The sequence below is a fragment of the Eleutherodactylus coqui genome, chromosome 9 (assembly GCF_035609145.1).
Source record: "Eleutherodactylus coqui strain aEleCoq1 chromosome 9, aEleCoq1.hap1, whole genome shotgun sequence".
Classification (NCBI taxonomy): domain Eukaryota; kingdom Metazoa; phylum Chordata; class Amphibia; order Anura; family Eleutherodactylidae; genus Eleutherodactylus; species Eleutherodactylus coqui.
Window position 1 is genome coordinate 13,576,227 of NC_089845.1, and position 23,379 is coordinate 13,599,605.

Below are 23,379 nucleotides of genomic sequence, written 5' to 3' on the forward strand. Positions count from 1 at the left end.
AGCAATATCTAAGATGCTACGTTCATCGGTTGTTCTTCAAACCATCTAATTATCAGATTTATGCAGTATATGCATGACTCTTTCTACATTACGTAGCCTTAAAATAACCATTACCGATACACAGTACTTGTGTATATATATGTATATATATATGTGTATATATATATATGTATTTAAATAAACTTCTTTCTGTGTCTTATAACTAACAACCAATAAATCCTCACTAAACGCATTCTGTATATTCTATGCTGTAGCATCTAATTAATCTGCACTATATACATCCCAGTCTCACTCATGTGTCTTCTGGGCAGTGCAGATCACATGACCGCTATTGCCATGGCAATCTACATTGCTTCTAATAAGCTATTCCTTTGAATGAAGCCGTTCATGTGACACAACAGAACGTCAGGACGTACCATATCACATGACTGACGTGATGACGTCACAGCGCTGCGCGCGCGTGCGCAATAGCGGATCACCGGTAGCGATCTTTCTAAAGTAAAATTTAAAGATCCATGTGTACATACGGGCGATCAGACTATGAGGGAGACTGCTGCAACATTTGTCCTCACTAATACACCCAGTTTGAGCCAAACAGCAGATTATAAACGGACTTCTTTTCCCTGTTTTCCCTTAGATCTGTGGAGTTGTCCTAACCCCTCCCACTATAACATCTGATTGGCTGATTTTCCACACCAACCCCCTTTAGACGAGGGCTTCTTGGTATATCAGTAGCAGCACTCTGGGCTCACAAACATAATGCCTGAGCTCACCATCAGAGCTCCAGGCTCTACCACTTTTGTTATTTTATCTGAATGTGTGTGTGTTGGATGCAGGTCTCATATCTAGGCAGCAAAGACACCGCTCTGCTTAAGCTACTATGCGCTGCCTAGAGACCTTGATAGAATGAAAGGGATCTGAAAAAAGCTCTATGTAGCCTAGAACTCTATTTCTTTTTTGATAGACTAGTCCCAGGCTACTATATATCTATAGAGCTTATTATATGAACAAGTTGCAGACCGCTATTATTTCGCTATTTAGCGACCTTGTTCAAAGATTGGATGATGAACTAAGTATGGGTCTTGAATAATCCCCTACCTTCTAGTTCTGATCCCATTTCAATTCTTTGAGGTTAGTTGATGTGCAGTATTTCTCTATAAATTAGTATATCTCCTGCACATCTCCTAACTAGCCTGCATGACCACACCAACAAAAATCTGACAGAGATTATATAACCCTCTATGTCCCAATACACGATTGTGGTACTTTCTCAAAATCTGACAGAAAGTATTTAACCCTTCGTGTCCCAAAACACGATTGTGGCACTTTCTCTTAACTCTGTGTCCCAAAACAAGATTGTGGCACTTTCTCAAAATTTGACAAAGTATTTAACCCTTCGTGTCTCAAAACACGATTGTGGTACTTTCTCTCTCTTTCTCTTGAGTTTTCAACTCAATGAACCTGTCATATCGTATGGCATAACTCATACAATTGCTCCTGATGAACTACCAACAATCCTAGTAGGGAAACGCGTTGAGCAGTAATTATTCCTGAGCAAGTAATCATATTTCTATGAGCAGTAATTATTCCTGAGCAGTAATCACCCTTTCACATAAAGAGAGGTCATCCATTCTTCTCTCTTGAGTTATATGAGTTGTATATTGAGCTATACTTATACTAAAGAGAGCTTACCGTTCTTTCCAAATGATATGGACTGATACTACTCTGAGCCAAATACTTGAGGCACTTTTATGGTTTCCTCAAATCATATTATTGGCTAAGTAACTATCAAATCCTGTGATCATCAACCTATCCGAATGTGACCACTTTGTTACAGACGGTCGCTATACTGATGCGTGACACTTTTCTTATAGTTTATAGGTACTGGGGCCCCACTTTAGTGACCATTGGATTAATTAATCGCAAGTGACGACTAAACCAGTGCGATCTCCATAGGTTTTTTGAGCAATTTTGCTCCAGTACCAAAGTGTTCTTAGACTTATATCTGATACCCGTGGTTCTACTCATTAAATTACGGACTATCTGATGCATCACTAGCGACTCTTCAGTCTCGTCTTTACCATAGCCTAGGTGGGGTGATTCTAATAACTCCAATTACCCACCTATCTGTAATATTCTCTGTCTTTATGTTTGTCTTGTTCTTAGCCCAAGTCATTATTTTATGTTAGTCTTGAATAAAAGTTATATTTTAGTCTGTCTGTCACTGTGAAGGGCTCCAACAAGGAGGAGGCTATCTCCGGTGAAGCTGTCGTGGAGACTCCTGGAAACCCGATTTATCGGGTAGGTATAATCACCTATTTTAGTTCATTCTTTTCCACTGTAGCTGGGGCATCCATAGGAGTCTCAGTTACAGGGGAAGACATCCCTCTGTAGTGACATCAGTCACTAACAGAGCTGATCAGGGTCTGCATCGACCCTGCAGCTCTACTGTAATGGGGGGCACTGGGCAGTCACGTGATCACCGAGTCACAGAGTGGAAGTAATACTTTCACTCTTTAGTACATAGCGCACGTTGAGTGCTATGTAGCTTGAAAAGGAGGAGGCAGAAACAGTTAAAAACTGCTTCTCCCTTCTCCTCCAGGTCCGCAGCTATGTCTGACAGCCAAGAACCTGACCTGCTTCTGCTTGATTGCAGGAGCAGAGGCTTTAATCCCGCGCCATACTTCTGCTATCAGCTGGGATTAAAGCCCAGGACCAAGCAAATTTATTGCACTAGTCTCCGGAGCCATTTATCCTGTTAAGGACCAAGTCCAAAGGTGTTTACAGTCACAGCAAAGTACAGAGCTGCACCATCCCATTGAGAGTAACATGGGAACTCGCTGTTCTCATTGAGCACAGATGGGAATATGGTATCCTGTAGCATCTGGAGGTAGTTATAAGTGATCCGTCAATGAAAAAAGGTCCCCCAAGTACCAAACCATGATCTTTAGCAGACGCATCATTTTTGATGGGTCAATCCATGATGGATTATTATTATTGGACCAATACTGGAGGTTGTGGCAATTGACCTCACCATTCACATAAAACAGAGCCTCTTGGCTGAAAAGAATGTGATTTGGGAACATTGGAGCCCCTTCTGTTTGCTCCAGAGTCCATTTGTCTGTCTAGGTCGTCTTCATTGAGTTGGTACAGCATCTGAACTTTGTATGGATGCCATTTTTGATCATGAAGAATCTGCAATAAGGACCCAGTTTTGTCTGGTACTGTGTTCCGGGCTTTTAACAAACAATGCTCTGATATTTGTTGCAACCTCCTCACTTGTTGCAGTATGTGGCCATTTGGTCTACAATGATGGATCCGGTTTCACTAAACTTCTTGATGATTTTGCATACAGTTGAGTTTGGAATGGCGAGCCTGGCCGGGTGATGTGCATTGAAGTCCTCTGGGATTTCACTTGTACTTCTTCCTCCACATGAGGACAATTTCTCTGATGTTCCTTAGATAACGGCATGATCGTTTACCTGTAACAGGTAAATTGACTGTCAGACACAATTTACCAAATTTGTCCTCGCTTAACTTTAAAGCAAGTAAAGAGAGCAAACAGACACTTCCAGTGTATTTCTGAGCAAATTGTAGCCAAGATTGATCTATCACATGACTCGCTTATCATTTTAAAAAAACTGAACTGAATTCACTATGGTGGATTTCAAAAAGGCAACTTGAAACCTGTTCTCCACCAAAAAAATGTAGACTCACTCACAGTTAATACTTTCACACATTGGTGTAATAATGAGAAAATTGACTTCCAAATAAACAGTTGTGTCTAGACTTTTGCCTCACTCTGTAAATGTAATATAATTTGGTGATCTATAAGGAATGTGGGTACTGTTGTATCTTGACGCCACTAGGGGTTGACCTGGCTTTGGGGTTTACGCCCCCTGTCAACCCCCTAGCTTCCGATTTGTCTCGTACAGCGGCAGGGAGGACACTGAGAGCCGAGGTGGCGACAGCAGGGAACACTCACAGCGGGGCCAGGTCACAGCAGATGACACAACTGAGGGTGAGAGTGACAGCCCATCATCACAGAGGGGTCCTCCTGCCTCATCCCAGCGCTCGGCCTCACATATTTGCTCCCTGCTGCACCCCTGTCATTGAAGGCTCCCCGTTCCAGCGCTGCACTTGTTGCCTTGGCTCAGCTCCTCCCGCTTCCATTCCACGGTCTGGCGCTGTACTTTCCGTGGCTCAGCTGCCCCTGCTCCAGCGCAGTACTTCTTGCGGTGCCTCAGCTCCCCACACCTCCCCTCTGGTGCTGTACTTTCTGCGGCTCCGCTCCCCCCGCCTCCGCTCCCCACTCCGGCGCTGTGCTGGGGTGAGGGTGACAGCAGAGAGCATGCCAGGAAGGCCGCACACACGCCGCCCCGACCGTGACTGCGGGGAACGTGCCAGGGAGGCCTCACACACGCCATCCCCGACAGTGACTCTGGGGACAATTGCAGGGAGGCCGCACAAAATTCCACAAGTGACTGTAAAACAGGCAATCGGGAGCTAGGGGCTTAACAGGGAGCGTAAACCCCAGCAAAGCCAGGTAACCCCCTAGCTCCCGGTGGCGTCAAGATACAACAGTACCCGGAATGTGGCTGGTTATACAGCATACATATTCTGTACACTCTGAGCGCTCCACAGTCTCACAAGTCTGCTGCCTCAAAGTCACCTTTGATTCCGTCCTATCCTTCAAACCATACATACTGACCCTTATCAGCTGCTGCTGCCTCCAACTAAGAAACTACTCTGATCCGCTAAACCTCAGGTCAACAAACATGCTGGCCGGGGCTGATATCAAGCTCAGGGGAAGCGGCTGCCGAGTTCTGATATTCTTTTAGCTTGTTTATTAAATAAACAAGAAAATGAAGGTTAAAAATTGAGAAAAAACTTGGAAAAAATACATAAATATGGAGATTTTAATTTTAGCCCCAGCTACCAGTTTCAAGAACCTACTGCCAAGGCAAGGACAGTTATTGCATGCATTAGCTGCGAATACACATGGCAACAACCTAGTTTTGTCTTTCTTGAAAGATATATTATTTTTAAAGCACTATTAAATTCCTAGGCTGCTCTACATAAGGAAGGGGTTAACAGAGAGAGAACAGCAACAAACATGAGGATATGAGAGACTGGAAAAAAAACCCTCCCCCGCAGCCCAGACATATGAAGGGAGATGGTTGTCACATGACTACACAACCAGGACTGGCCAGTAACTCCTGCAGCTCCTCTAATGTTGCTGTCGGCCTCCCGGAATAACTCTCTTCTGGTCTTCTCATCAGCTTTTCTCTCTTTCAGTATTTAGTGTTTTACCAGTTTTAACACATAATTGTAGAATGTATTGATGTAATTTTATTGATCTTTGTTCTTCAGATCCGCAGCTCGGGCATCACATCCGAGTGTTTAGATTATAATGCCCCCGACCATAACCCCACCGGAGCTCACCTCTCGCTCTTTGGATGTCACGGACAAGGTGGCAATCAGGTACTGTATATGGTACTATGTAAAGGGCAGCACTTCTTCAAACTACCCGCTGGATGATCTGTAGCCTCATGTACTGTTTTAGGCCCCATTGCTTTTCTAGCCTTCAGCCTGGCAATGTGATAGGAGTATATGTATTTCGTGTGTGGGGTGCAGCCCAGTCAGGGGGGGCTTTACCCATCTACTTTTATGTCTTCTCAAATGTATCTTGTACACTTTGGGGTGTATTTATCAATGCAGTTGCTCCAGTTTTAGAATGTTATTGTGCTGCAGAGAACGGCATGCGGCAGGAACGCACATACAAAATTATCCTCCGGTGTTTGTCATAATAAGGGGGAATAGCTTTGGCGTGTCAAATGTACGAAGTTACAAAACATTCTTGTTGTTTTTTGTTGTGCATAGGAATTTTTTTTTCTTTTGTAAAAACTTTATTTTTTTGTTTTGTTTTGTGGGAAAGTGTTGGTAGCTGCACCATGTATGTTCAACAAGATATGCCAACTTTAGGAATATAATACACGCTTCACTGTTATTACATACTGGTTTACCTGTGTAAGTCAAAGTGCCTGAAGGCTCTATTACATGGCCCAATTACTGGGCACGGACATTTGTTCGCCGGGTTATGTAATCAGCCAACCAATGACCTCTCCTTCTTGGGCTGATTGTGGATTTTTAGGCAGCTTAAAAATGCTGTCTGATCTGTTGTCCATCCTCCATGTGACGAGGGAGATGTGCATCCTTTGGGACGAGCGCCGATCGATATGTTATCCACATCAGCGCTCTACATCAGGCCATATTAAAGGACCCTTGGTGTGTGTGTTGGCAGTCAGAAGTACCATCCTGTTCTCGTTAAAGGGGTTTTCCTAGTAACAGTATTAGTATTCTAATTAGTACTGGATCACATCTGCTATACACAGTAATATTCGTGCATAATCTTGTTAATATCCGCATTTTTGTCCTCCTTCCGTGTCCCCACGGTTCCTCTTTACTTCCTGTGAAAGGAGGCGGGATTTGTATCTGCTGTGACATAATGAAGCTCCCACAATCCACCACTGCAGCCTCTGTACAGAATCGGTCTTTTCACAGCGCCCCCTACTTGTCTGCACTCTCCCCGGCTTCTCGCACAGAAGACATTTGTACCAAATCCGCTCCGTTTGAATGCACCTTCATATAATGTATCGGCATATTTCGTGTTTTCAGAATTTGGTGCCGATTTAAATGCCGTATTGCAGCAGATTTCACGCTTACAATTAAAGGGGTGAAGTCTGATGCAGATTACAGTTAAAATCCGCGCCAAGAAATTTGCACCAAATGGTGTGGATTTTGACATGGAAATTGATGTAGACTTTCCACTATAGAGAATCCAATCCTCTCCTGCTTCAGCTTATGTGCTCAAATTTATGACTTAGGCTGGGTTCACACTGGGCGGATTTGCCGCGGAAATTTCGTCTGCAATTTTGCCGCAGCAAATCCGCCTGCGGCCGCTAATCCCGGGATTAGCCGGCCATGTGGACGAGATTTCTCAGAAATCTCGTCCACACGGGACAGCAAATCCATTGCAGCAAAGCTGGCATAAGCCGGGCTGCAGCATGGGTTCGCCGGCCGCAGCATGTTCAATTTTTTTTTCTTCTGCTGTGGCTGCGCTCTCCCCTTTGGGAGCGCCGGCCACAGCGGAAAAGCGAGCAACCAGGCCGCTTCAAAACCCGCGGCTAAGTGCTGCAGGTTTTGAAGCAGCGGATTCCCGGCAGAAATCCTGTGGTTTTTTTGCTGCGGCCAAACCACAGGATTTCACCAGTGTGAACCCAGCGATGCAGCCCTGCATTACAGGTAGAGATGTATGAAAATTGTTATGTGTAAACACAGCAACTAAATGTTCCCTGACGATCCGTTATTGCCGATTGGATCTTTCATGCAGACCTAAAATTCACTTGTCTATTGCAAATGCTTTGGTATAAACAGGCATCCTGACGTTTTGCTGATGATAAAGCAGGGGCAGAAGGGCTGATCACAGGCTGGATGTGTCAAGGGAACAATGGGAACTGCCCGATTATTGTACAGTGTAAACACAGGCCATGTGAGCCGTATACAATCCCTGCAGGCTCCTTCACATCTATCCTTTAGTCGGGAAAACTACAGGACTTTAGTTCTTTTTGGTTAATTCTAACCGGTGACATAACCAAAAAAATCTAAAATATGATTTCATAAAATGACTTCTACAGTAGGCCATCTTCTGATGACACACTCCCTTTAACTGATCCATCCGTGGGTTGTCAGCAATGTTTTGTACTGCAGTTACAAGACTTCCTATTCACATGGATGATACTATAAGCTACCAAGCAGACAAAATGCAGCTTCATGAAGATCTTTTTGGCAGCATTATGCAATTCTAGGATTGCTCACACAAACAAGGAGATTGATGCAGTTTTGGGTCGATCACATGATCTGGGAGACTGCTAAAAGGGGAAAACCTGGTGAAGCTAACTGTGGCCACATTGTCATGCCATAGAGACTGCTTTGTGTCATTGTTTCTTTGTGCCAGGATAAAGATTAAAGCGACTGTCACCATCTTTTTAACCCCCTCCTCTCTGATGGCAGCACAAGGCAGTGCCGGTCTGCTGGGTGGATCTGTGCAGGAGTCTCTATCGTTTGCACCACTGCGCCGGCTGAGATTATGTTCCCTTGATAGGACAGGGTTGGGGATTGATTGGATCTGGGTTCCTCGTCTAGTACTCTTAGGGTAAAGGGGGCAGCGCTTAGTGGTTTTTACGACACTAAGTCATCAGAGGTGAGTTGGATCGCTAGGTGTTTAAGGCCTCCTGTCCACGGTTGAGGCGGAATATCGCTAGCGATATTCTGCTGTGTGGGCGGAGCGCTGTCAGGTCTCCGAGGTTAGCCAATCTGATAGGCTCACCGCAGCAAATCGCAGCATGGCGTGATTTAAATCCCGCGAGCAGAGAATTACTAGGATTCTCCGCTCTTGGATGCCGGCGCTGCGCTTTCCATAGCACAGCTATGGAAAGCTTCACGTAGCGTGATCATCGCCCGTGGACAGGCAGCTGATAGACTGAAACCTGAAGTCTTTTTAATCCGGTTCCTACTTGGAACCTGAGCAGAGTTCTTTGGCGCTTTCAGCACCTCCGTTTGAACCTATTGATTCTATATCGATTAGGTATTTAACCTTTAAAACCTTTCTCTGGTAGCCATTACCACAGCGCGTAGTGAGCTCAAGGCGAGGTCAGTCCGAACACCTTTCTTCAGACACACCGAAAGTAAGATCGTGTTCAGGTGAGACCCCTCCTTCTTACCAAAGGGGGTATCTCAGTTTCACAGATCCCAGAATATAGTAGTCCCTTCGTTCTGTAACAATCCGAAGGATGAAGGAACGATCCTTCCATTGCCTGGATGTCAGAAGGGCCGTTCTGCCGTATATGAAGTCCACAAAACAGTGGAGGAAGGATAGGAATTTGTTTCTGCAGTTCCCAGGAGATAACAAGGGTAGGAAAGCAGCTTAGCGTTCAATATCTAGGTGGATCCATTCTGCCATCACGGAGGCTTACAAAGTGCTTAATAAATCAGCCCCAAGGGGGCTCGGAGCCCGCTCCACCGGGGCAATATCTGTTCTTTGGGCAGAGCAAGCTTCCGCATCCATAGATCAAATATGCAGGGCTGCAGTGTGGGAAAGGCCACCTACCTTTATCAAACATTATAGGTTGGATGTTCGGGCAGATGAGGACTTAGCCTCTAGACTCAAAGTCTTGTCCACGGGGGGGGGGGGGGGTCCCATCCTAAATTTTTGTCTTGCTGGTATGTCTCAGCTGTTGTCGTGGACATGATAGGAAAAGTTAGATTAGATTTACCGGTAATCCTTTTTTCGGGAAGCCTTCACGACAGCATCCTTATATTCCCTCCTGTATTTTCATTTCTTCCAGTTTTTGTGATTTCATGTTAAATTAAGAAAAGCTTATTTTTTAAGTTGCAGCCCTACCTCCTACTGGTTCGTTATAAATATTGAGGAAGGTGGGGAGCTTTAAAGGGGTTTTGTCATTAAAAAAAAAAAATTCTATACTCTCCTATTTCTTCACCGTCAAAATCCTTACCACATCTTCGCATGGCTGAGCTTCTCTAGTGTCCCAGGTCACCTCACCGCATGCTGACCGTCTTGTTATTAAGGCTGCATTCCTCGCATTTCTTCCGGTCAGTGAAGGTCAGGTCCCTGTGCTGTAGAGTTCACTGCCTAGGAAAGAATTGTAATCTATTTCAGAGTCAGCTCGCATGAGCAATCTCTGAAGAAGATTGCCACTCCCCCTGCTGGCCTGTGAGCTGTGACGTAACGTACATTGCCGGGCAGGCAGAAGACTGCCAACCAATGTACGGGCAGACAGAAGACTGCCAACCAATGTATGTAACCTCACAGGAAGGGGAAGAATCAGGCAGCTGCAGGTGAGGTGGCCCCCTGGACTGCAGGAGACAGGAGAAGATGGGGGAGGAGAAGATCTGGTAAGTAGACTGACGGGGGAGGAATAGGTAAGTATAGAATTTTTTTTTACAGAACCCCTCTAAACTTCTCAGTGTGTTTCCTGTCCTATTATGGGGAAAATAATCTTAGCCGATGCTGTTGTGGAGACTTCCTGAAAAAAGGATTACCTGTAAATGTAATCTAACTTTATTAGTAGCAGCACATGCATAGGGGATTACTTAACGTAGTCCTGGATATGTGAGCTGCAGGCTAGCTCTACCCACTCCTCCCTCCAGCCAATGATTGACAGCCGTCTACCTGTTACTGTTCATAGTGAGAGAGCTGCTAATCATTGGCTGGATGGTGGGGTGGGTGTGGCCAGCCTGCAGCTCATGAATATGCAGGACTACTTCTGTGTCTGTCTGGCTGCTACTAATAAAATGTGAGTTTCTCCCAAACTCCTGCACAGATCCACACAGCAGTCGGTGTGACTGGCTCTACCTCACAGTGCGCTCGGTGAGGGCTACAACAACATGGTGACGGGCTCTTTCAGGAGCGGTTATATGACTAAGTTTGTCTGTTTTCAGTTTTTTGAATACACAACAAAACGTGAGATTCGTTTTAACTCTGTGACGGAACTGTGCGCAGAAGTCCCAGAACACCAGACGTATGTGGGGATGAGGCATTGTCCGAAAGATGCAACTCCTGTTCCTCTAAACATTATTTGGGAGTTTCGACTTGTAAGTACTAAAATCAGTAATTTTGCCCCTGTACTGTTTCTGGAACATTCCATGTAATGAGAACAGCCGGCTGATGCAGTCTGACCTTTAAAATGATGATCTGTTTATTATTAGAAGTACATTTTAATCTCCTTAAGGTGTATCCCCCATCATCCAGACCGGGCGACATGGGAACAGCCGTAGCCATGTGATGGTCACCAGCAGCCTGGATTATGAAAGCTGCCAAACCGGCTGGTCTACTTTCTGTATCTCCCATGGACATGAATGGGACCTACAGCAACGGCGAGCGACACTGTTTCCGGAACTTCCCAATCGAGTAAACACTATAGCTCGCTACGCTGTTTATCTCTATGCGAGTTACGGAAGTGGCGTAGAATAGTCTGTATCCCCACCCCGGCTACCAGTCACCGAGGGTAAGCCAGGACAGGGTTGGGGACCCTGTAGCTGCAGGCCGTAGGTGTGTAGGAATACAGTGAGGTACACCAGTGCTCAGAATGGGTTGGGGTCCCAGAGATCGGACCTCCGATCTCCGGTTGACAGACAAGTTATGTATGATTGCAGCGGGCTGTTTTACACGTATGTAGCAGATGCTTGTGGCTCAATGATGAAATGATACACAAGTACTTTTGTATTTCTCTGCAGGATGGAACAATATATCATCCTAATTCGGACAAATGTCTTAGTGCATATCGTACGTCAGAGGGCCGTGCGGACGTGCAGATGCAGACCTGTAACGCCTTCGATAAGAATCAGCTTTGGAAGTTTGAAAGGTAAAAGAGGCTGCGATCCACAAACCTGCACAAGAGGCTGAACAAGACGGTCCTCCGTTTACACTCAAAACCCAGAAGACGGGTTACCTCGATGGGACTAACGTTTGCCTGCCTGCGTCTCAGCGGAAGCCTTGCCAGCATTTACAATACTCTCCAAAAGTGCCTTTTCCTGGATGGTACAGAACCGTTTTGACTGTTGACCTGTTTTTGTATGTGATTTGTGATGTTCCGTTTTAGAACTATTTTGCTGTATTAGATGGTGGAGACTTGACAGCTGCACTCCATTTTTTTTACATCACTGTGTATTCATGAAACTGTCAACACAGAGTTCCCCAACCTTTTCAGCCTTGTGGCACGCCTGGGCGGCAAAAAATTACCAAAAAAGGGAGTGGTCAGAGGGCATGGCTTGGTGCATAGCTCATCATGACATATGACTTTACCTCCATTATTCCAGTGACCCCTATAGTAACAGCACTCCCCCTCAGGGGCCCAGTAGTAATAGCGTGTCATAGATGCCCCTGAAGGACCCTGGCCTGAAAGCCTTCGATGCCCCACATCATCTTTTGTACGTTCCCATAATGCCTAGCGGCCTTGGATGCCTCTACAGGGCCCCAAACTTAGATTACCCATAGTGCCAGTCTCGGATACCCCATAATGTGCAGTCTCACTATGCCACTTTCTCCCTTCCCAAATAACAATGAGTGGTCTTGCTATGCACCTTCGTGGCCACCTACTGGGGCCGGTTACCAAAGTAGGAGCGCACTGCCTCCCTCACTGCGTCACATAGTCTTACAGGTGGTGCTTCCACCAGCACCCCCTGCTGTCATTGGAGGACAGCTGGAGACTTCTGCTTCCATTGGACCACAGCCAGCTGTGAACAGAACTTCCCCTCGTCTTGGTCTGTCGGCGGTGAACTAGAGAGGAGAGGAATGGGGGGGAATCTCAATGGCAGCTGAGTTATTCTAGGACTGGGAGCTGTAACACCACCGGCGGGTTCTCATGGCTCCCCGGTTAGGAATCGTTGGTTTAATATAACAGGTTGAGCATGTCCATGCCAGGAAGTAGAGCGATGCAATTAAGGTGTATTCTGCAGAACTCCACAATGTGTGAAAGTGATAATGATTGGAACTTCCTATAGAAAAACTATTGGATTATTGTTACTTTGTACAAGGCTCAAGTGGAAGAGCAAAAACGGTTGAATCACTTATAGGAGTCAAAAGACATACATATAGGTGCCTGCAAATAGTGCTAGAACCAGAGTCCGACTGGCTTGCTAGAGAATCCACCAGTGGGCTCAGTCTCTGACACCATAATGGGACATGAGCCCTAAAAAGAACATGATGTCCAGCAGAGAACGGTGTCCTGTGGGGCACTTTTTTTTTTTATTATTTACAAATGGCCTCTTGGTGATTTTTTTCCTATGTTTGCAATGAAATGACCTTGTAATGCAATTTCGAGTGCACATGCACTTTGTCAGTGTAGCTGGATGGTGGGCCATAAGAGAAATGTCCTCCTGTAGGCCCTTGTACCCAGCAGACACTGGGTAGAATATATCCCTATCTTCTTGACAGCTGGTGCCATACTTTCTATAGATCACTAGATTTCCTAGTGCAGATCTGAGCGTGTAGTATCCCCTGTACAACTATATACTGGGGGATAGATACAGGTATAATCCTGCTCACGCACGGGACCAGATATATACTGCTAGGAAGTAAATATATACCTGATGTTGTAACGTTACACAAATGGCTGATTCCACAGTCTCACACCGGTTAATGCTATGCAACCGCACATGGGAATTGTGTTATATATTGTGCTTGGGATTTTGCGGCAGAACAAGTTTCATATTTTTGTATAACACAGATTTTTCTACTTTAACAGCGGGATTGGGTCCAATTGAAGAGAAATGGGTAAAGAGCATCTTTTCATGCCTAAAGTGGGTTGCAAGTAAAGCCACTATGCGCACATAGTATGTGAATCCGACCAGGTACTCTGAACCATGGCATATATGTATCAACCCTGTTTTGCGTGTCCTAATTAGCCAGAAGCTCATATAGCTCTAATTATCCTATTGTGTTTCTTTCCAGGGTTTGAAAAGGTTAGTGTGATAAATGTGATTTGAGCTATAAAAGTGGTACTTCTAAAGACAAAAACCTTACTTCTGTGTAGATTTAATGATGTCCTTGACTTCTGAGTGATTCCTCCTCCCCTCTGTCTCCGTAAGCCAGGTATCTGTGAGTCCCGGGAGATACTTGATCCACAGATTTCTGGCAAATCTGATGCTACAGGATTTAGTTTTTAATTCTTCTTTTGGTGTGAATGATGTTGGAGCTCTTAATATTCTGGCTTTTACTTGCATCTCGTTGATCCCTACTGATGAAGGCGTCTTCCACTCCACTGATGGATCAAACCTAAAAGTTTGTTGTATTTTGGGGCTTGAATGCGAGCAGATGAAATGACCAATACCTTCTGAAGCTGCATTCAGTTACGGACTGCGGCAAGTTAAAGTCTGGCTATTGTGAGCCCTGGGAGTTGTAAACTATAGAATGAATTGGGCTTTAAACTACTGATTATAAATGGTATGATGTTATCAATGTTATCACCTACCTGAAAGATTAATTTAAATTTCATATAAAATATGAAACATTTGCTGGAAAAATAAAACCAATTCCAACATATTGTGGTTTTCATTCTCATAACATTGTTTTCACGCTGCTCTCTGGTCATAATCCTAAATGTCATGCACAAACCAACAAGAGGCAGACCCTGTGCGGCTGCCATGGAGAGGCTATTTATTAGCAGGTGTGTCTCCAAGGAACTTGCACAAATCTGAAGATTTAAACAGTTGCCATGATTAGTGGAACGAGGAGATTAAACCCGGCACTATCCGAGTGGCTAGTAATGCTGTAGGTGTTCGAGGGGCTGCTAAAGAAATGGTGCCTGTCCTACAATGTGTGGTAGTATGGCCAGCTGGCCCAGCTTTGAAAAAATGAACATGAGCAAATGGGAAACCTGAGGAGCGTGTAACCTGAATAAGAACACCAGGAATAAGCGGTGTAGAATGGGGGAGAGGGACAAAGCAAATTCTTGATTTGCCGATTTGACACTTCTGCAGATGTCAAGGACTGAGTGTAGAGGACATAGGAAGAATTCTAAAACTTGCTTTGAACACTTAGAGAGCACAATGATCCTCAGGATATGTCATCAATAGTTGATCGGAGGGTTGCATCTCTCCTGGGATCCCTGCTAATCGGCTATGCGCTGGGCCCACTGTGGGAACAAAGCTGACTGCTTCCAGATGTTTCCACACTGATGGTAGGGGTGGCGAATCGCTGATCGGTGGGGTTCCCGAGTGATGGACCCATCCTGACAATTCTGCATATCCTGGAAAAGCCCTTCAGTGGTTTTTTCATAGTAAAGCATAGTTCTTGTTGTACAGCAACAGCAGAACAGAGTAGCAAAACAGTGATAATTCCTCTCCTTGGCTAAACTAACTACCGCAGCACATATTGTAGTTCTCTCTTCTTTAATGGCCATACTTTATCTTTGCTGCTGAATTAAGTCCAACTATGACGCAGTTAAGCTGAGCACTCCTGTAGTGCAATGGCCTACAACGATCCCATCCTATTGGATCCCCTGCTATCCCCTCTTCCTGCCAGACAAGTCCTAATTCACCCACGTTGGGGCCTACATAACTCCTATTGAGTCAACTGCTACCTTGCACATCCGTCAATCAACAACTGCCTGTAATTTGGTACTAGTACCAAAAATAAGTCTTGCTGGCAGCACCATGGCTCAGTATTGATCTAGCAAGATAACTACATCAGTCAAACCTGATCTACTGTATCCCTTATGGCAGCAAACTGAGGCCATGCAGCTCTGTACTAAGGGACTGCATGGCCGGCTAACACCACCGTACGTTCTCCATTTGTCCATCTCTATCACATGCATAAGCTATTAGTGCTCCTTTTAGGCAAGATTATTTTACCCGGTTCGGACATCTGGCATATACATTCCAAGTACCTAGAAGGGAGTTGTTGAAATCAAATGACGCTTTCTCCGTGTGATTGTAACATTGATAGAAGTGTGATTACTCCTGTGGCTCACCATCAGAGCCACAGGCTTTATCCTTTTATTTATTTGTTTTTCTATTATTGGGTGCTTTTAGGGATACTTTGGCGAATTAGATATCTGACATCTACTTGCAGGCTCTATTAGATAGCTCCTCTAATACCCTCACTGGGTTTTATGATAGAACTATTTGCTGTTCATGAGCTGCTGACTCTTGAAATTGGCTGCACCATCTGCAGCTAATACACCAAATAAGGGTCAAAAAATCTCTAGGGCTTATTAGCCTTTTTGGGGCTGTTGCATTTATCTCTGCAACAACCATTTGCTGCTCATGAGCTGCTGACTCTTGAAATTGGCTGCACCATCTGCAGCTAATACACCAAATAAGGGTCAAAAAATCTCTAGGGCTTATTAGCCTTTTTGGGGCTGTTGCATTTATCTCTGCAACAACCATTTGCTGCTCATGAGCTGCTGACTCTTGAAATTGGCTGCACCATCTGCAGCTAATATACCAAATAAGGGTCAAAAAATCTCTAGGGCTTATTAGCCTTTTTGGGGCTGTTGCATTTATCTCTGCAACAACTATTTGCTGTTCATGAGCTGCTGACTCTTGAAACTGGCTGCACCATCTGCAGCTAATACACCAAATAAGGGTCAAAAAATCTCTAGGGCTTATTAGCCTTTTTGGGGCTGTTGCATTTATCTCTGCAACAACTTCTTTTGCCTGCGGCAATCAATACCTAGTTCTGGGCAAGATCTACTTGTGGGCTTTTTGTGGTGAATCGCATTCAGCCCTAGCTGTACTGTTATTTGTCACTATAGCTATCCATTGTGTGGATTTCCCAAGAACTTGGCTATAGAGACACGCCATGGCGATTTAGTGCTCGAAATTGTCCTGAATAAATCAGATGCTGTGATCCAGTCTATATATGATCGAGCACATAAATTGCGCTTTCCCAAGCCACCCTGTTCTAATATTTTAAAATATCTATTTATCACGAAAAAACAACAAAAAGCAGAATCAGTTATCATCCTGATTTATCATTCTTTCTTCAAAATATTTGTGCTCCTGATGAACCACATTCGTGTGGGGAAACGCGTTGAGCCGAGCATACTGCAATTGAATAACCCTGGTCTGCGCCGTAATTCTTGCGCATAAGGGTCTAGTTCTCTTGGAGTTTCTCCTATTTGAACCATCTCGTCATGCGCTAAGCGCTATATTGTAATCACAGAGGGGCGAATTTTTGTTAGGAAGAGGTTCCCTACCTAAAATACTCTGCGGGGGGCATTATACTTACAGGCGCCCTACAGCAGATAGAGCCTTCCTCCTACCTCCTATGTGATACAAATAAAAAATAGAGGACATAACATTAGTAGTCCTTTATCAATATTGATTTTTCTAGCCTCCATAAGTTTCCTGAGATAAGGAAGAGGCGACCTTTGTGTTTTTGTGTGGTTGTTTTGTTCGTTCATGCGATACGCATGTGTGTGAGCCCATTCATGTTTTTAAGTTAAATTTCCATTAAAGTATATACATTTTAGTCTATAACTGTGATAAGTAACATTGATAGAAGTTATTACAATATCAGAGCAAATGGATGATTTATTGTGAAAAAAAGACCCCTTTTAGGGAGGCTCTAGTACCCTGTCATCTAAGCTAGGTGGTACACTAGATGTGATAGAGGTGGGCATGGAGGCTCTAGTACCCTGTTGTACCGCCTCTAGCTTGGATACAAGATGTGATACAAGTTGGGCATGGAGGATCTAGTATCCTTTTGTACTGCCTGTCTCTGGATGGCAGACAATGAAATAGTTGGAGCTGTTTGTCAGACAATCCTCTCTACTGGTGGTCTGTTGAGAGCGTACTGTATCTGGTGACCTTGTGTGCCCTCACACATTTCTTTTAAATCCTAAAAAATGGAATAATAAATGATCAGAAAGTGCTATGTACCCCACAATGGTACCAATAAAAACTTCAACTCGACCCACAAGGCCTAATACAGATATAAATTTAATTTTCCATTGATACGAGTATCGCAATATGGCAACAGAAGTGTAAAAGTAGTAAAACCTAACGATCTATGTGAATTTGGTAACTGTAATCCTTCTGACCTGCAGAATAAGTTTAACATGTCATTTTTACTGCTTAGTGAATTTTGTAGAAGTGAAAGCCAAAAAACAATTTCAAAAACTACAAACTGGAAAAACCTTTGTTCATGTGACCACCATTAGAAAAAAACGGAACAAAAAGTGTGTTCATAGAAGGACCCCCGCTCCTGGACCACTTAGACGAGACCAGCTCTCTGGTAAACAATGCCCGACTGCTCGTCCCAGTGATGCTCGCTGTTGTGCTGTTACACAGGACTGAGTATAGTGGGCATTGTCGGCATTGCTCCCCCCGCCGCCTCCGTTCACAGTATGCAGATTGTGCAGAAGGGAACGACTGCTGTTTTCACTAAACTACACATTGTTTAGTTTTCTGCATGCAGAAACTGAATGATTGAACAATTCTCGTTCTGTCGCTGCATTCCTGACAAAGTTAACATTTCCCAGGTCGTCTCCACGACAGTACCACCTGAGATTGCCTCCTCCTGATAGGACAGGAACACACGGAGAGGTTAAAATCCCCCGTCCTCCCCTCCTCAGTGTTTTCCTGTCCTGCCAGGAGGCAGGATCACCGAGAGGGGCTGGTGGAGACGCCAGCCTGAAGAACTTACCAGCGGATTGGAGGGCAGTGGTTCAGCCTGTCCTCCCTTCCTGCAGAGCGACTCCCAGGACGCCACATGGGGTGGTTCCCCCGGGCCAGGTTCCTCCCGCGGCGGCCCATGGGGGGTTCAAAGCGGGGCTCCAGCTCTCCTCAGCGCCGGCTTAGGACCGAGCGCGGCGCTTACTGCTTCTCCTTAACGAGAGGGGCGGGGCTCTGCACCACGTGACTGACGCAATGACGTCATCGCGGCAAGCTCGGCTGGCGCTCGGAGGGGGCGGGGCTTAAAATTAAAGGCGCCAAATTCAAAAAATTAAAAAGGAGCCTGAGAGAAGATGGCGCAGAGCAAGTAAAGGCTATTCAGTGAGCATTGGCTTACTGCCCCAAGAGTCTGCAGCACCAGTAACAAACGATGAGTGCTCCAGCACCAGAGGTTGCGGAATGTTCAGCCGCAGCGGGGACCGTAAGTAGCCAGTGGGGCAAAACAAGGCATACATATTCCTGTATGTTATTTGTGAATGTTGCATCCTTACACGCAAAAATTTTGTTTATCTGCCAGGGGGATAAAAGAGATGCCCCTCCCAGAACCAAAGTGAAAAAGTGCGCAGAATGCGGCGCAAGACTGCCGGCTTCGCATGTGAGGTCATTATGCAAAACATGCATAGCCAAGCTAGTCAAGGAGGAATCGGGGGGGATTCCTCGAGGACGCCAGGAAGCTTGTCCGAGAGGAAGTACGGTCAGCCCTGACGACTCCCAAAACGCCACCAAAGGAGGCATCGGGGGCGAAACGCTGAAGAAAGGCGTATAGCCCAGAGGAGCACTCAGACTCTGAAGAGAGTTCGGGATCAGAACCAGAAGAGCTGGTGCTCGAGGAGTCCTCCAGAAGAAGAGGACTACAAAAAGTACCTCTTCAACAGAGAAGACCTAACGGAACTTATCAAATCCGTTAGAGCCATGCTAAAGATGGAAGAACCCAAGGAACCCCGCACCATACAAGACGAGGTCTTTGGGGGATTAGGGGAGAGACTGAAGCATACCTTCCTGGTCCACAACAATATATCCAAGATGATACACAAGGAGTGGAAGAAACCCGACACCGAATCCTTCTCCTCTAGGGGGGTTAAGAGGTGCTATCCGTTTGAGGAGGAGCTATGCGCAGATTGGGAAGAAATACCCAGAGTGGACGTCACAGTGGCTAAGGCGGCTAAGAGGACAACCTTACCCTTTGAAGACGCCACACAGCTGAGACCCAATGGATCAGAAGGCGGAGGGCCTATTAAGAAGATCCTGGGAGGCAGCTGCCAGTACGCTCAGACCAGGGGTCGAAACCACGTGTGTCGCTAGAACCCTGGGGGTATGGCTAGAGCAACTGGAACTGCATATCTCAAACAAAACACGGAGGAAACAAATTATAGATTCCCTCCCTATACTAAAAATGGCCACCAATTTTTTGGCGGACGCAGTGGCGGAGTCGGTGAAAGTCTCGGCAAAAACAACGGCCCTAACCAACTCTGCCAGAAGAGTCCTGTGGCTGAAGTCATGGTCGGGTGACCTGGCATCAAAAAATAAATTATGCTCGCTCCCTTTTTACGGCCAGTTCCTCCTTGGTCCAGATCTGGACAAGATCCTAGAAAAGGCATCAGATAAAAAGAAAGGATTCCCGGAAGAGAAACAGTGTAAAGGGAAGACCTTCTTCCGGGCCCCAGCACAACAGCCGGAACCGTATAGGGGCAAAGGCAAGACTGGCCGCTGGAGTTACCCCAAGGGGGGCAGAGGGAGGAACTTCCTCTTCAACCCTCACCAGGGGGATCCAGCCAAGCAGAAGCCCTGACGCCATCCCAGTGGGGGCGAGGCTGCAGAGCTTCGCGGATCAATGGGCCTCAATTTGCAGGATCCCGGAGATCCTGCAGCAGGGATACCGAATTGGGCTGGTGTCCCTCCCCAGGAGAAGATATATTACCACCAGAGGTCCAGCGCAACAACTGCACCCGCTCCAGCAGGCGCTGCGGGACCATCAACGTCTAAAAGCAGTGTCCTTCGTGCCACAGAGAGAAGAGATCTGGGGGCATTACTCCAGACTCTTCCTAATAAAAAACCGTTCGGAGGCACACACATGATAATAAATCTAAGACAACTGAACATTTTCGTCAAATATCGAAAGTTCAGGATGGAATCCATCACTTCAGCAGTAAGGTTGATCCTAAGGGAGCCTACATGGCATCGATAGACCTGAAGGATGCCTATTTTCACATACCAATCCACAAGGACTCACGAAAGTACCTAAGGTTCGCGCTAGAGATGGGCAAGAGGACAAGACCTCTCCAATTCAGATGCCTGCCCTTTGGAATCTCCTCAGCACCCCGCATCTTCACGAAAATCATGGCGGAGGTTGCAGCCTACCTGAGGCAGAGGTTGATTCTGATAGTCACCTACCTGGACGACCTCTTAATTATAGCCGAGTCCAGAGAACTCCTAGCAGAAAACCTGGCAACGGTGCTCAACCTACTACAGTTTTTAGGATGGATAATAAATTGGGAGAAGTCCAGCCTAAACCCCAGCATGGAGAAAGTGTTTTTAGGCATAACGCTCGACTCAGAAGCTCCAATGCTCCTTCCTCCGCGAGTCAAAAGCGCAGAAGATCCGACAGATGGTAGAATCCTTCATTCGGAGACGGTCATGCTCAATCCGGGAGGCTATGTCCCTCCTGGGAAGCCTAACCTCATGCATCCCGGGGGTAGCATGGGCCCAGGCGCATACCAGACCTCTGCAAGCAGCAGTTCTCTCAGCATGGGACGGCAAGCAATCCTCACTAGAAATGAGAATGCAGATAAAGAACTCGGTGAAAATATCTTTGCGCTGGTGGACGTCCCCAGGAAATCTGCGAAGGGGAATCCACTGGATACTGAATCCGGCCGTGCAGGTCACGACAGACGCAAGCTCCTGGGGGTGGGGGGGGGTCGCACGTCGGAGACAAGCTCCTTCAGGGCCCATGGCCGCTGGGGATGAAACACCAGTCCTCAAACTACAGAGAACTACAGGCGATCTGGAAGGCCCTACAGCACCTGGGGGACACAGTAAAAAACATAAGAGTGCTATCGGACAATACCACGGCAGTAGCCCATATTCGGCGCCAGGGGGGCACGAGGTCACCAGCTCTACAGAGCATCACACAAAGAATCTTTCGCTGGGCGGAGGGCCGCATCCTCTCATTATCGGCAGTACACTTGAAGGGATCCCTGAATCAGAGGGCAGACTTCCTCAGCCGAAGGTGTATAGACCCAGGAGAATGGTCTCTATCCCAGGAGGCATTCCGGATTGTGACGAACAAATGGGGTCTCCCACAACTGGACCTGTTCGCATCCAGACAAACCGCCAAGGTAGAGAACTTCTTCTCCCTCAGACGGGAGGACCGGCCAACAGCGGTGGACGCCCTGAGCCAGGATTGGGGAGGAGAACTGGTGTACGCCTTTCCCCCAATTCCATTAATCCCAAGGGTGTTGCAGCACTTCAGGTCCCAGGCATGCACCCTGATCCTGGTGGCTCTCTTTTGGCCAAGAAGGAGCTGGTTCAGCCTTCTAAGAAACCTGAGCATCCAGGAGCCAGTCACCCTTCCGGCTCAATCGAATCTCCTAACACAGGGGCCCCTGAACTACCCTGACATAAGCAGACTCCATTTAACAGCCTGGTTACTGAAGAATCCATACTGATGGGCAGGGGGTTCTCGGACAAGGTAGTCAGGACGCTAATGTCAAGTAGAAAAGAGACAACCAACTGCATCTACCAGAAAATCTGGAAGAGGTTTATCTCTTGGAGACAAAGGAAGTACTCCTCGAGCAGCGGCGCTGACATCCCCTGGACTTCCTGCAGGAGGGCCTGGATATGGGCCTCTCCCCAAGCACCCTAAGGGTCCAAACGGCAGCTCTTAGCGCCCTATTCGACACTAAGCTAGCAGGGGACAGGTGGATCAGTAGATTCCTGACAGCGGCAGATAGGTTGCGACCTAGATCCACCAATATATGCCCAGACTGGAATCTAAATTTGGTCTTGGGGGCCATGTTAGGGGAACCCTTCGAACCAGTTGAGGGGCTCTCAATAAAAATGCTTACAATTAAAACAATCTTCCTAGTGGCCATTACCTCAGCCAGATGGGTCAGCAAGCTACAAGCCCTATCCATCCGCCACCCGCTCCTTAAGATAACGGACACCAAATTAGTCTTCAAAACGGACCTGACCTTCTTGCCTAAGGTAGTGTCCCCATTCCATAGGGCCCAGAACATAGTAATCCCCTCATGCTATAATCACCCAAAAGACGAGAGAGAGAGCCCTGAATTGCTTAGATGTCAGGAGAGCGGTCCTGATGTACATCAAGGCCACAGGCCCATGGAGGCAGGACGACAACCTGTTTGTCCAGTTCCCAGGCCCTAACAAGGGGGAAAAAAGCGGCTAAAAGCTCTATAGCCAGGTGGATCCGCCTGGCCATTAGCGAATCATTTAAGACATTGGGGAAGGAGGTCCCCTCGGCTCTTAAAGCCCATTCCACGAGGGCAATAGCGACTTCATGGGCCGAGCATAGCTTGGCATCAGTAGAGTAGATATGCAAGGCAGCAGTGTGGAAAAAGCCACACACTTTTGTCAAACATTATAGGGTAAAAGTGCAGCTAGATGAGGACATGACCTTCGGTCATAAGGTCCTCTCGGCGGCAATCCCACCCTAAAATAACTTTAGTTGATACGTCTCAGGTGCTGCTGTCGTGGAGACGACCTGGGAAAAGGGTGATTATACCTACCCGATAATCGGGTTTCCAGGAGTCTCCACGACAGCACCCGTACATTCTCTCCCTAATTAAAAAAAAAAAAGGGGGGTTATAGATATACACTACCGTTCAAAAGTTTGGGGTCACCCAAACAATTTTGTGTTTTCCATGAAAAGTCACACTTATTCACCACCATACACGGCGCCAGTTTCAAAGATAGAACCTTCAATCTGAGATTTCTAGAAGACAAATATACTTTCTGTCCCATCCTGTAAGGTTCAGATACTGACAGACTCCTCCCACTACGCAACTGCATACGAGCCCCCATTGCTTCCAGGTTCTTCTGTACTTCTTTCCATACCCCCTGCAGCGCATCTGTGGTGACATCAGCTGCAGAACTTTTACT

At 46.3% G+C, this 23,379-nt stretch overlaps 1 protein-coding gene across 2 annotated transcripts in view; it reads left to right on the forward strand.

The window, feature by feature from the left end:
- Positions 1–14,122, forward strand: part of GALNT4 (polypeptide N-acetylgalactosaminyltransferase 4) — a 105,802-nt gene extending 91,680 nt beyond the window's left edge. For both annotated transcript variants that reach the window (XM_066579129.1, XM_066579128.1), the window contains exons 9-11: positions 5,374–5,484; positions 10,522–10,674; positions 11,317–14,122. In XM_066579129.1, the coding sequence (XP_066435226.1) occupies positions 5,374–5,484; positions 10,522–10,674; positions 11,317–11,448 (396 nt within the window). In that variant the 3' untranslated portion in view covers positions 11,449–14,122. The remainder of the gene's footprint in view (positions 1–5,373; positions 5,485–10,521; positions 10,675–11,316) is intronic.
- The last annotated feature ends 9,257 nt before the right edge of the window (positions 14,123–23,379 follow it).